General features: G+C 40.2%; 1 protein-coding gene across 3 annotated transcripts; it reads left to right on the top strand.

Annotated features, from left to right (window-relative positions):
- The first annotated feature begins 2,179 nt into the window (after positions 1-2,179).
- On the top strand, positions 2,180-11,057 carry b3galnt2 (beta-1,3-N-acetylgalactosaminyltransferase 2). Of its 3 annotated transcripts, none has more exons than XM_024297935.2 (13): positions 2,180-2,444; positions 2,766-2,892; positions 3,155-3,255; positions 5,830-6,029; positions 6,118-6,213; positions 6,492-6,602; positions 6,683-6,761; positions 8,464-8,647; positions 8,843-8,968; positions 9,076-9,235; positions 9,302-9,358; positions 10,041-10,196; positions 10,729-11,057. In XM_024297935.2, exons 1-12 carry the CDS (start codon positions 2,336-2,338, stop codon positions 10,176-10,178), a joined length of 1,488 nt encoding a protein of 495 aa, XP_024153703.1. In that variant the 5' UTR covers positions 2,180-2,335; the 3' UTR covers positions 10,179-10,196; positions 10,729-11,057. The 3 variants fall into 3 exon arrangements, with proteins under 3 accessions (XP_024153703.1, XP_024153702.1, XP_024153701.1); XM_024297934.2 differs by having other exon boundaries at positions 10,041-10,200; XM_024297933.2 differs by lacking the exon at positions 10,729-11,057 and having other exon boundaries at positions 10,041-10,702.
- Positions 11,058-14,340: the final 3,283 nt, after the last annotated feature.

Genomic DNA, 14,340 nt, shown 5'->3' with positions numbered 1-14,340 from the left:
TGCTGTGTCTTCTGCTTCGTGCTTCTGATGTCTCTCACTCACGGGTCACTCAGAAAAGCGAGAAAACGCCACCGGAGATGTTTCCGTCTGACAGAAGAGCGTCATATTCTGGTTGTTGGTGGAGACCTCCTGTGGTGGAGTGGAGCCACAGGCCATCTGGATGCACCAATCAGCTGTTGGACTTTAACCATTAAGAGAAAATCATTCATAAGTCAAGGTATTGATAAATGTTTTGTTGTATAAAATTCAGGCTTTTCTAGTTCTCTGGACACGCTTATGTGGTTTATAGTCCAGAATATATATATATATATATATATATATATATATATATTTAACTTCTTTAAATTTAAACATATTTTTATAATTTTCTAATTTTAGTTATCCACTTTTAAATGAATTATTTACTGACAAAACACAAAAATATTCTTTTTTCTTCATCAAAGAGGTTTTAAAACCCTGCAGATAAAATTACAAATTCTGGAAAGGTATTGAAATTATTTTGCAATGTGTAGATCAAAATGAAAGTACTGCAGGTCTGGAGCGTCCTGAATAATGCATAGAAGAAGGATAAGAGAACAAATCTGCAGACCTGAGCTGGAATAATAACACAGTAAGAAATCCACTTGGAACAAATGAATAAAAAGTGAAACCAGAGACAAACAACAAGCTGAGACGAGGGCCGCAGTCGGCCAGGAGAATAGATTTAAAAAAAAGAAGGCCTGAACATGCCATTTCTTTTGAAATGAATACCATGTTGCAAGCCAGGAGCTCAATCATTGTCATTTATGAATATATCTGGAAAAAGAACAACACCCTTCGTTGTGTAGGTAATTATCCCCGGGTCAGGAAGTTATCTCATACAGTAGATGTGAGCTGGAACATGCTGTACACTGGAAACACAGACGGAGGATTTCTATGCAAAATCTACCATTCTTTACTAGACAGAGTAATTAAAAATAAAAATGTTTAATGCAACTCAAGAATAATATGTTTACAAACAGGAAGTGTTGCTGTTTTTTTCCGTGGAGAAACACTCTTTCCGAGTTGGAGTAAATTCTCCTCAAACGTTTGTCTTCATGCTCAATAAATTCTGTCTAAAAGATTCATGCGCTACACTGACAAACAGCTCCAATAACTCTCACTTCTCATCTTCCAGCTAAAACGCATCACCTGGACTTCAAAGAAGCAGAAATGACTCACACTTTCATTTGCTATTTCATGCAAAAATCATGATCGCCTAATTAAAAATTCTCAATGTGAAAAACAGAAACAGTCTGTTTTGATTTTAATGCAACACACTTTACAATCAGGAGATGCTTTTATCCATACAACAGGAATAATAATGTTTAACACAATGTACACACCTGCATCCACCACACATTTACAAATACACACAATTTATTCAATTAAAATATAATATATTAATAGCATTGTTGAAAATGCATCGTACGCCAACAGTTTTAGTTCATAATATGAAACAAAAATTAAAATATAAATAAAAAAAATGCTTCACTTCATTTTTACATTCAAAGTAAAGATAATAAATAATACATTTGAAGGTAAAAACACAACAAAATGTCATTTATGAAAATGCGCAATTTTGAAGAATGTGCAAACTTCATTTGCATGCAATGAGGTGGTGAAAATGTTGTGGGAATGCACAGAATTTAATTTATTGCCCCCAGATGGAGCCAAATGGGGAAGAAATTAATATTCCAGATGTTTTCCAGTGTTACTGTTTAATTGAAGCTAATTAATAAATTAGCAAATATCTAATTAAGTAATTAATTCACTTTAACTTTTACAATGTTTTTATCCGTCAAGGCTGTGTCATTAGTAGGTCTATAAGGTAAGTACAATTGCTTGGAAAAAAGACACAAATAAAATATGTTAATAATAATAATTATTGTTATTATTATTGATTATTAAAGTTATATTTTCGTTATAAACTTTTATTAAAGACTAAATATAATTGTAGTTAACCTAAAATTATAAAGGCATGTAAATTTGCTACAGAAAAAAATGGCAAAAACATATTAATAAAAATAATGCTAATAATAATCATAATAATAATAATAAAAAAACGTTATATTCAAAGCTTGATTTGATTGGCTGCTGGCACAAACTTCACCTCCCAGAGTGCACTGCGTCAGAGATCCTCCACTCTGATTGGTCCTGCTCTCCGGCAGCGGCCATGAGCGCCGGCGCTGAGCTGCGGAGCCTGAACTGGGCTCTCAGTCGTCGCAGCTCTCTCCGTGCGTGGCCGTGCGGCTCAGGAAGAGGCTGTGCCCCGCTCCAGCTGCAGTCGGCTCCGGCTGAATGAAGGGCTCCGTCCATGCGGAGGTTCGCGCTCACTCTGCTGCCCTGCGCTGCCGCCGTCCTGGTGCACTTGTGGCTGGCGCACCGACGCTCCTCCACCCCGCCGGACTGCGCTCCACACTCCGGTACTTTTCAACCCCGGGGTTCTCTGAACTTTGTCCTGCGAGCGGCTGGCTAACTTTACCTTTGCTGCAGCTTTTTATTAGTTGCGAGATTGTGTAGAATAGCACTTTAAATGTTCCATATTTTGGTGTGATTTTGAGGTGTTTTCATGGGAAGTTCCGGAGCGTTGGGCGTTGCTGTGGAGCCAGAATGAAGCATCTCTGCTTTGAACTGTTCCATTCTGCTGTACTTCTAATAAAAAGCTGCGCACTTTAAGCAAGAAACTTTCTTCAAACAAGCCTTTTTATCTGTATAAAGCTGCATAATTCTTCTCTCTCATGCAGATGAATCTTTGCCTTTCTATGAAGTCCTGGTGGGAGTTTTGTCAGCAAGACACCACTATGAGCTGCGACAAGCCATAAGAGAGACCTGGCTGGGCTACATCAGAGATCACCCCCACTTCCAGCACAGGTCAGCCCAAGCTCCACCTTTCCTTTCTCCACCTACCATCCAGAAGTCATCTCAGAGCTCAGCTGGCAGCAAATAACCCTCTGTTATCTGTACCCACTCCTTTCTTTCCTTCACTTTTTTATCCATTTCCTTTTCATTTGGTGATATGAGAACAGATAAGGTGTGATGGCCTTTCAGCAAACCCCCGTAACCATGGCAACAAAGGGCGGACAGATGGACAAGCTTTGGAAATGTAAAAAAAAAGAATGTGCTGGTTTTTCAGGGTGGAGGTGAAGTTCATCGTGGGGAAACATGGCTGTGCTGTTCCCGAGGAGGACAGGGAGGACCCGTACTCCTGCAGCCTCCTGAACTTCAGCGAGCCGGGTAAGACGATAAAACACAGAGGAGGAACTCCTAATGATCTGCAAATGTGATGCTGGAGCTGAGTGGAGGCAGAACAACAGCAGAGGAGTTGAAAGAATGAATGTTCAAAAGAGAAGCGACACCTTTATTCATGCTCACCCACCGCTCAAGGACAACTTTTTTTCCGTTTTGTATCCGAGGCAGAAACGTCTGCTGCAGGAGGAGCCATCAGGTACCTTCTAACACGTGGAAAATGGAGCTGCTGATTCGCCATACATGAAATAATTGAATGCATTTGCTGTCAGGCTGAATGGCCGCAGTAATTATAATGTCTCTCACCTTGAAGGAGTGGGTCCAGCTCCGCCGTGTCACCTCTTCTCCCTGTTTGCTACCATCAGGAACATAATTACTGCTCATCTGAATGGACTTTCTTCTCCTGGAGACGGCTCTTAAGGTCACGGCCGCCTTTTTTATTTCCCTGCTTCTCCACCACGTTAATGGCCGTAAGCGTTGACGTGATTTGCATCAGAATCGGAGGGGGCTTTTGGCGCAGGACTTAATGTCATTTTAACACAACGAGACGTGGTGGGCATCTGACTCAGGATTCGGGTCAAAACACGCATTAAACGCGGCGCTAATTGTTGCTGAAACTTGCTTGTGCTGCATTCATCACAGGGATTTTTCTCTGGGACTGCAAGAAGTTGAATGCTAATTAGTTTCTTAGATCTTATTCTGAAAAGGTTTTGTGCCAAAAAGAAGAAGCTCTCTAGATATCAAATCGAATGATGGTGTGGACGAACTCGTTAAAGATCCCGATCAGGTAAAACGCTTCGGCTTTTACCTGCCAACAAGGAATCCCCTAAATTCCCAAATCACCACCTCCTTTTCGGCGCTCATTCCCTATTCATAAACCCTCCCTCCTGCTCCGAGTGGATCCCAAGCCTCTGGAGCTGATTGTGCAAAGAAAGAATGTTGCATAATGTGCAAAAATACTCCCAGTCCTCTTTGTTGAAACAACAGAGCATCTTATGCGTTGTCATGCAGAAGCTCCTCCAGGTTTGGTGCTGCAAAGGAGATCGCTCCAGCCTATAGCTAGCAGCACATTTAATCCCTTTCTGCAGAAATTTAAACAAACTTTTTAACTCAAAACTAGTTAGTAATCCTTTTCTTTAACATTTTTGAATCATTTATGATTATATTTCTCAAGCAAAAGTCATTTTATAGCAGAAAATTACTATTCATCATATTAATTACTACAAATGCTAAATACATTTTCAGTTTTTAAAGACCCACTTCAATAAAAATGCTGTTTTTGGTGTTTTTTTAGCATGTTCTTGAGGCATTTTTCTCATGACGTAGGACACATATAAAGAAAATTAAGCTCAAATTTGCATTTCTGAGTATTCAAATCATTGTGAATCAGGAGCAGTTGAGAAAAATGATGTTGGAAAAAGATCGAATCTGTCACAAATATGCTGGCTGCTTCAAGCTTTCAGCAAATAGGAGGAAAAGGGGGGCGGGGTTGCTCCGCACCAACAGTCTCACCCACAATTCAGAGGTGAATTCCTGTCGCCCTGCAGAAATTATGTCACAGGTTTTTGGATTTTGGATGAAAACGAAAAAATCGAATATAAAAGACCACTGGGAATGCTTTAAAAATAGATCAAAAGATGATTGGAGTGAGACTTCAAGGTGATCTATGATTTCTAATTTGTCTTTCTGCAGCACATATACCTTAAGACATATAAGTTAAGCTTCAATTAGTCTTATCCTGACATCCCGCAGTGTTGCTGCTGATCTCCTGTTGCGTTCAATCTGCCCTGCAGATCAGAAATAACATGATTTTGATCTAATGTATCTGTAAATCCCAGCAATTTAGAGCTTAGTTTTACAGAGTAAACTGTAATTTCCATCAAATTTCAAAATAAATAATTTCTGTTGTACCTGATTGGTAAATATTCACAGACAGATACTTTATTTAGTTGGAAATTGTAGATTTTGAGTCACCTGTGCATTCTGAAATGTAAAATTTGTCGCATGTTGGCAAATTTTTATATCAATTGCAGATCTGTTGGGTTAAAATATGAATTCACCTGAAGAAAGACTGTTACTGTAAATTTGTTGATATTTTAAGTAAAAAAATATTTGTTAAAATCCTCTTTTAACTCCAACAGAAGCTACACTTTTACCTGCCTTAACAACAATAAAGTTTTTGTATTTAATGGCTGTAGATAAGCTCTCCAGCTGGAAACATCTTGCAGCTTGGTTCCCCTCTGTCCTCCTGATAAGCTGCTCCTCTTTGTCTGGATGTCTTAACTCCTTTTATTTTGGAGACGACAGCCAAACTTTAGAGGAAAACGTCAGGAGGAAGAAAAAAAACCTGCTTCACTTCAACCGTCTTGATCTTTTCATTGATCCTGCGAGTAATGAACCGCTATTTTGTAATTAGGAATCCAGAGTGGAGAGCGCCGTTCACGGAGCAGCTCCTCGGAGTGCTGGTGGTGTAGCAGTTTCCTCCTCTGAGCTCCTCATCTTAGAGGAGGAGAAGCTCGGCAGGTCGGGTTGTAATGTCTGCGGTTGTTCTCTGTGTTTTAGTGAGCGGTCAGGATGCTGAGATAGAGACCGTGGCGGTTGCTGACCCCTCTGTGCTCGCTCCTTCTGATGTGTCCGCCATCGCCGTGGACTTCAAGGTCCTCCATCCGGTGGTCATTACCAAACTTGGGGTGTTTTCCAGCAGCTCCAGACCTGAGCTTCATGGAAATGTGACGGTCAAGCTTCTGCAGCTTGATCAAGAGGTGATCAGAGTCTTAGATACCACAAGTCTTTGTCTTTTGTTGTTTTCTTTTATGTGAATAACATGTGGCGTTCTGTTTGCTTTGGCAGGAGGCCGTGGTTACGGCTCGCTTCAGCCCCATCAGCACAGGAACCATGCTGAACTGGGTGTGGTACAAACCTGTGGAGCAGTTCATCCTGCCTAAGGTTTGGTCTGTCTGAGAACTCAATAAAATGGAGGAAAATAAATGTGGTCCATCATCCCCCCCAAAAAATTGAGCTTAAATGTAAAACTCGATAAATTTGGGCACATTTGAAGTAGATCTGTAGGCAGCATGAGTCATCTCTGGAGATAGAAGCCAGTGAAGATGCTTAACTGATTGAGCTGAAGGATCTGACACTGGAGGCGTTTGTGTATGAAATAGTAGTGGTCCTAGAATCGGACCCTGGGGGACTCCACCTGGAATTGATTGTTGTTCCTGCAGGGTTTTGAGGGGACGCTGGTCTGGGAGAGCGCAGACTCGGCTGCTCTGACCACGGTCAACGCCTCGTCTGTCAAGCTCAGTGATGGAGGAGGAGTCCTCAAGATCTCCTCTGTGCGTGACCATCTGCTGCCCCTCAAACATCTTTAGGAGCGGTTGGAGTGTTGTGGTTGAAACCTTCTCTGTTCCAGCAGATTGCAGAGGGCATCCTGCCCCACAGAAGTGCTCTTGGATTTCCTGGTCTGGCCGGAGGCTTCACATTTACCATCTATGGTAACGTTTTTGATGAAAACAGCTAAATCAAAGTCCATAAAGAAGGAAATGGAATTTAAGCTGCGAGATGAGCTACCCGCCCCAATCTTTCCTGCCCCTTTTTGACCTGCCTTTACGCCCCTCACTCTCCCCTTCTGCCCCTGTCACTCTGGTTAGAGCTGAACTTGACAAATTAATGGGAAAAAAATGTTTAAAAATCACGCCTTTTCTGTTGATTTGTCACCATAACAACCATTTTATGTTTTAGTCACCTGGAGGTAACGAACAAATATATTTAATTTTTTGAAGAATCTGCAAAAGTACGTTTTTGGATTTCCTTGGCAACAGAAGCTTTTTGATAACCACGCCCACATTCCTAAAACAATCGTATCGGATGTCATCTCATTTTGTTCAGATCAAGGATTCATTTTTTTAAATTTTACAATATTTGAATGTGTGAGCAACAGAGAAATGCCACTTTTGTGAGCTTGTCGCACTAACACAGTTTAAAGGGTAACCAAACCCTAAATCAGCTTTTTTTTTGGCTTTTTACCTCTATAAATGGAGCTTTAAAAGTGCAGTCTGTTTGGCATTGCCAAATTTTTGTCAAATTAAAATAAACTTGTTTAATTCTTGAAAAACCGTCTGTGTTCTGCCCCCTACAGGATGAAACGAGGTATTACAGTTGATTTTCGTGAATGGTCAAACCATGGAAGTTTCAGAAGTTCCACGTCATGATCTGCAGCTCCAGTAATGATAACAGTCCTGCCCCCAAGCCCCACCCCTCTGACTGGATTTTCAAATTTCAACTGTGGGTGGAGTCAGCCTCCAACTTCCCTGTTTGGTTACCTTTTAAAATCTTGAAGCTTTATAACCAAATTTTTCCTCAAGTAGCTTCCCAATGATGCTGGAGGAATTAAGAGGTAATAGATCGAAATCTCTAGGAAATTTCAATTGAAAGCTAGGACAAAAGAGGATTTTTAAAAAGACAATAGAAGATGGTGATCTCTTCCTAAGGTCAAAGGTCAATGAGAATTTGGTTATAGATTCAACCTGGTGACATATGTGTGAAATTTTTTGAAGGAAAAGTTTTCTTTTCCCATTTTTGCGAAAATGTAAAAATCATCAAATTTTACATTTTGCCACAAAATAGCCGCCAAGCCAAAGGTCTTCAGGCCATCCCATAATAATAATAAATTCAAAGTTTTTTATGGATGTTCCTGAAATGTCTGTTTTAGTTTCATTAGTGGGTTCGGAAATATATTTTTTGACCCCTGTAAGAGATTTTTGACCCACTCATTGTTTTTGACGGTTTCACCCGCTGTGATGTCATCAATTTTTCACTATTTTCGTAATTGATTTTCACTAGTTACTATAGGTGTGAGTTTTTGAGTTTGTGACAGGAAGAAAGAAGAATAGTGAAAACTCTCCGGTCCTTCAGCCCAGGACAGAATAAAAACGCGTAAAAAGACATCGTTCACTCTGGCAGCTGATTAGATTTGTGCGATGCTTCTCCCCTGTCAGATGCGGTGTAATGTTATTGATTACCTTCATGTTTTTGCATTTAGATCCATAGAGAATGAATTTAAAGCCATTTATTGGATAATAAATGAATCTCATCGCTCAATATCTCTGAAAACTAATGACCTGTTGGATAAATTATGACTCATTTAACCAAAGGGAGATAAAAGCATTTTATCTCCAGTTATTTATTTTACACCAGATGGAGACGGTCTGGCGGAGCTCCTGCGTGGTCGTCCGGCCCGGATGGAGAGCCACGCCTCCAAGCTGAAGCTGGAAGACGCCGCGCTGCAGGAGGAGAGCCTCCGGCATGGAGACATGGTGTTGGTGGACGTGGTGGACACATACAGGAACGTGCCTTCCAAACTGCTGCAGTTCTATAAATGGTACGAGTGCTAATGACTCCAAATTGCCTGATCCCTCTGAGGAAATCAGTAAATGAAAGTGTGTCATTGCCTCAAAGTTTGTCTCACTCATGGAGAAGAGCAGCTGTGAGGGAGCAGACTGTAAAATGTTGATGTTTTTTTTGTCTATGTGATTTTTAAGAGCAAACCTGCCTGAATCTAGGTTTTCTCTGGCAGGTCTGTGGAGAACACAGAGTTCATGCTGCTGCTGAAGGCAGACGATGATTGCTACATCGATGTGGACTCTGTGTTAATGAAAATTGACCACAAAGCTCTCAAGCGCAACAATTTCTGGTGGGGGAAGTGAGTTTGTGTGTTTTTTAGAGTCCTCTCTGTCGGAGCGGTCTCACTCTCTGAGTTAGTTAACCTGTGGAGACTCCAGAGGGTAACACGTCTGCATACCAAACCAGTTTCAGGCAGAACTGGGCGGTGGATCGCATCGGGAAGTGGCAGGAGCTGGAGTACGCCAGTCCGGCCTACCCGGCGTTCGCGTGTGGATCGGGGTACGTGGTTTCTCAGGACCTGGTCCAGTGGCTCGCCAGCAACGCAGAGAAACTGAAGGCCTATCAGGTACACCGATGCTCCCGGAGGCCGTGGTTCATCAGGACCAGAACTTGACCTGATGTTGGGTTTCAGGGAGAAGATGTGAGCATGGGGATATGGATGGCAGCTGTTGGACCACAGAAATATCAGGTTGGAGTCTTTTGTTTATTCAGAGAAAAAAATAGATCTTAGCAGGAGCTTTCATCACTTGGTAAAGGTAAATATGACAGGGATTCGGAAATATTACTCCTAAAAAAGTTTAAACTGTTTATGGATCATAAGGGAAGCTTTTTGACCTGGTTCTGTTAATATTTCATCCATAGAAATCCATAGAAAATGGTTTACTTCAGGCTCCAACCAAATGAAGTCAATTCATTGTTTCACCTTATGAACGCCGCCATGTTGGAGCCAGACGTCGTCAGTAAGCAGTGATTGTGCCAAGTTGGTCTGAGTCGAAGTTTCTATAGCAACCGCTCTGACCAATCAGGAGTGAGCTTGTTGGAAGGCCACACCTACTCTTTCAAAGCGGGCTACAGTAAATCTGTCGAACATTTTCAATGTGGGGCCAGCAGGCTCCTCCTTCTTTTGTTGAGGCATCTGATTGGTCAGTTTATAGATTCAATAACTTAAACTACAGAAAAATGAAGAAATGTTGTCAGAGCAAAACTTTTTAGTCTGACAAATAAAACGACTGAGTAATAACTGTCTATTTCTCTATAGAAGTCTTTGGGATTCTGTTTTTTTTTTTTTTACTTCCTGTTTAAAACCCCAGGGGGAGGGGCTACTCAGTCCAGTTCTCACGTACAGCCGACCTGCTTGCATTTGTCTTCAGGACGCCGGCTGGCTCTGCGAGAAGGAGTGTTACGCCGACATGCTGTCGTCTCCTCAGCACACGGCGGAGGAGCTGCGCTCCCTCTGGGACAGGAAGAGGGTCTGCGGCGACCCCTGCGGCTGTCTGTGGGACCCTTAAACATCCCCACGCCGCTCTGTGGGTAAAATACGGACAATTTCTGCCATTTATTTTGCTTAAAAAACCAAACTGAGCCATTATATGTTAGAATCTTACTGTTTAAAAAACTTTTTAGGTTCATAAAAATAATCAAATCTCGCATCAACATGAATGATTTGTGGTTTTAAAGTTCATTTTGTCACTTTTAGCTTTAGAGAAAATGTATGATAAATGAATAAACTTATAATGTTTTCTGTCAGGGATGCACATGTACAGAATCCCTGTAGCTTAAATATGTTCCTGAACATTGTTGGTGTTGATACGGGTTTACAGCAGATGTGATGGAAGATTAAGACTCTACGTTGTTATCATTTGTAAACTTCATGAGGGTTTTTCACACTTTGTACTGTTGTCGTGCAAGCAGTGATGTGGCCTTACTGTGTTAGTTAGGCATCTTTGTGTGTGTTAACACTGGTGATGTCTGCAGAACTTGATGCGAAAGTTGGATCCTCAAAGGTAATAAAGATCACTAAAGTCAGATAAAAGTCTTGCTTGTTTTGTATTTTTGCAGAACTCTGGATTCTGCTGATTCTGTCTCGTCTGCAGCTTTATTTTCTGCTGCTGTCAGAGCTGCTCGGTCCACAGCAGAGACGAGGACGACTTAAAACGGAATAAAGAATAGAGCTGCTGATTATTTTGCAGAGCCTGAGCTCTGCAGGAATCTGTAGCGGGGAGAGCTGTGGGGGGGGTTCTCCCCCGAACACAACAATGCTTTGAAATGATCTGATTTCTGCTTGAATCATGGGAATTTTTACTCACGGAGGACAGGTCGGACCTTTTGTTTTCTTGTTTCCTAAGAGGCCGGCTTTTTGGAGTTAATTAAACGAAGATGAAAATGAAGACGTTCCCTTTCTCCTCATCATTTCCTCTTCCGGTTGTGATGACACAGCTCCACTCTCATCTGTCAGCTCTAAAGCCTTAGCAACCTTCACCGCTATGTTCAAATTCATTCTCGACTCACTACATAGTGCATTATATGGTGCCGTCTGAATTTACAATCAAGACTTTTCCCAGTGTGAATCGACTCTCACTACATTAGCGAATATAGACCACAATGTAATGCGTTTGAATAATTTTTGTGAAAAACCAGTGTTTAAATGTAATTTTTTATTAAACCATCCATATTTTCATCATCAGAACACAGTAGAGTCACAAATAAACGTAAAATGTTTGTATTGATTAGATTTTCACTTTGTGAAATTGTCATACTTGCCGTTTAAAAGAAAAAAAACGTAGTTAGCATGGTGTCTAAATTGAATTTTAAAGTCCAGGGCACTGGATAGCCCCACATTATATCGTTTTTTAGTGGTTAAGGGATAATGGTAATGAGGGTGAGAATTCAGACATAGCCTTAAAGAATCATTCTGGTCAATTTCTCTCTGACCACACCCTAGCAGGAGCCACAAAGTCTGACTTCACCCTTTTGGAAAATAAGACACTGATTAAAATAAATTTTATTGTGACTGGTAAAATTAATAGAAATCAAGTATTGTTTATTTATTTCTTTTTTTGGCAAATGTTAAAAACAAATGTAAAGAGGAGAAAAAAAGCTGTTTTTCTAAACAGGAAAATGTTTTGACAGAGTTCACATGACTTCCTTTCAAAATAAGACATCCTGTGCCACATAGGATCATCTCACTAAAGCAAATGTAGTATTAGCCAAGGTAATGTAATGTCAGCAGTGATAGAAGAAAATAAAAAAGCAGCTATATTTCAACCCTAATTTCATGAACTTAGTGACCATTATGTATTTTTGGACCATAAATTGCTCTAATATCCTTTAAATGTTTGTTTAAAAACAATCATCCAGCGTTTCTTATGTATGAATTCTGGTTGTGCTCACTGACCTCAAGCTATTTTTCTGTGGTACACAGCGCTCAACAAAATCTGTCAAAAGATGTCGGTATGATTGGGTAAACCACCAAGCTGCACCACTTGAGCATTATGGGTACTGTAGTCATGTGTGAATTAGTACAAAAGAAAGTTAAGTTATCTGACTTTTTTGTTTAGCTTGATGGACCTTATAGACGGAAAACTTTGTTCCTTTTTTAAATTAAAAACATTTGACCTTCCATAATGTGAACCCAGAAGAGCTGATGAAAAATCTTTGCACTTTCTACCTCTGTCTATGACAAAGTGACAGAGTTTAACTAAAGTTTGATGAGCGCGGCGTGGAGACCACCATCCTCTAAAACCTCTCAAACCTTCTCTTTCAAAGGCAGCAGATCCGTCTTCACCTGTCGCCAGCTGCTCGGTGTTTACCTGCACCTCCGTACGTCTGACTCCCCTCCGGCTTCTCTTCTGAAAATGAACTAAAAGCTGCTGTTACTCCTCTGACAGCACATCATCATTCAGAGTCCTACCTGGATGTTAAAAACGCTCGCAACCTGTAATCGGTAAGAGTAGGATGGTGTGAAATAAAATATCAAGAGACGAGCAAGAATTCCTTTGATGTTGAAGTGATCGGTACACGAGAAAATAAAGTTTAAAGCTGAAGAAGTGATGAATCACCTCTGAATGAACCCCGATCGGATTCTCCATCAGTTTGATTAGAATATTACACCGAGAACGTTTGGATTAATTTTTTTTTTATATCAAATATATTCCTCAAAAGTTTAATCATCTGCACTTCAAAACAGACCAAACTGTTGGTGTTCATTTGAATTCAGGAGAATCTTTTTCATTTTCATGTCTTTGTGCTGCAGATTCAATAGAAAGAAAGAGTCGATGTCACAAGTTTGAGTCCCATTTATGTGGATTTAACACCATGATCTCCATCAAATTATTCCATCATCTGCTAGATTATTTCCAGTTAGTTCTTTAATTTGTCAGAATTGTTTAAATTAGAGCTCTTTTGATCTATTTTAAAGCATTCCCAGTGATCTTTTAACTATGATTATGCCGTTTTTAGTCAAAATAAAAAAATATTTTGTTTGCTAGGACATAGTTTCTGCAGAGCGACAGGAGTTCGTTAGAAATTCCCCTCTGAGTTGTGGGCGGGACTGTTGACAACCCCACCCTCTCCGTTGCTGAGAGCTCTCCATTTGCTCTCTCTCCCACTAGCTTACAGCCCCTCACTATAAGATAAATTGTGTAACAAAAATTGTGAGAAAAAGAAACTGCATTTCTTTTGTTTGTTCCTGATATATAAAGATTTGAGTAAAGAAATACTCAGAAATGCAAATTTGAGCTTACTTGCCTCTACCTATGTCCTCCATCATCAGAGATATGCTACAAGAACATGTTAAAAACACCAAAAACACTTTTCACTGGAGTGGGCCTTTAACAGTTTTTACATTTTCAGTAGGTGCAGATGAAGCCTCATGAAGCTTTGAACCTTTCAAGCTAACAGTGACATCTGCTAAACTAACTTAAGACCCACTCTGATCAAAATAGTGTTTTTCTGCTCTGATTCAGTAGTCCCGCCCATTTCTCAGAGGTTAATTTCTAATGAACTTATGCTGCTCTGCAGAAACTATGTCCTGGAAAATGATATTTTTTTTAGGATTTTGGTAAAAAAAAAAAAAGAGTATAATCATAATCAAGGAACGCTTTGAAAAAAGATCAAAAGATGATCGTAGTTGATACTTCAATGACGTATAAAATGAATTGTTTATAAGTTGATTGAAGATCCTCTCTGCTGCAGCTGTGAAGCTTTTTGGAAGTACGCAGAAAAAGCAAATAGACTTCTTAGCTGAAACTAATTGTGAAAAATAGTCAATACAACAATCATTAGCTGCAGCTCTAATTGAAATAAAACTTTTCCTTCTTTAGTAGTTCATTTATCTTGAAGTTTATTAGCTTTTAATATCTTCAATAATCCCTTGAAGTGTTTCTGTCCTTGTGTTTGTTTTGGCTGCTGTCAGATCTGGATCATTTCTGTTTAAGAGTCAGCCTCATGGTCTGCATGGAGTTCTTCTACTGCACTTTTCCATTCATTATTGATGAACTTTAGTTACTATTTTGGACTCACCCTTTACTGCACCTTGAGGCAGAAGAAGTGGCTCAGATCGGCCGAGGATGGACATCAGATGAATGTTTTACAAGTTCAATCCAAAGCAGAAATTCTTCTTTAGATTTAGCTTCTTTTATTATTTAGATTAGAAATGTTTTGGATTTGAGC

This window comes from Oryzias melastigma, linkage group LG15 (assembly GCF_002922805.2).
Source record: "Oryzias melastigma strain HK-1 linkage group LG15, ASM292280v2, whole genome shotgun sequence".
Taxonomy (NCBI): Eukaryota; Metazoa; Chordata; class Actinopteri; order Beloniformes; family Adrianichthyidae; genus Oryzias; species Oryzias melastigma.
Note: the sequence above shows the minus strand (reverse complement) of the source record. Positions and strands in the feature narration are given on the sequence as shown.

Coding starts and splice junctions, on each gene's coding strand:
- b3galnt2 (XM_024297935.2), top strand. CDS start 2,336: ATGCGGAGGTTCGCGCTCACTCTGCTGCCCTGCGCTGCCGCCGTCCTG. Junction 6,603..6,682: donor GAGTCCTCAAGATCTCCTCT/GTGCGTGACCAT, acceptor CTGTTCCAGCAG/ATTGCAGAGGGCATCCTGCC. Junction 9,359..10,040: donor TTGGACCACAGAAATATCAG/GTTGGAGTCTTT, acceptor ATTTGTCTTCAG/GACGCCGGCTGGCTCTGCGA.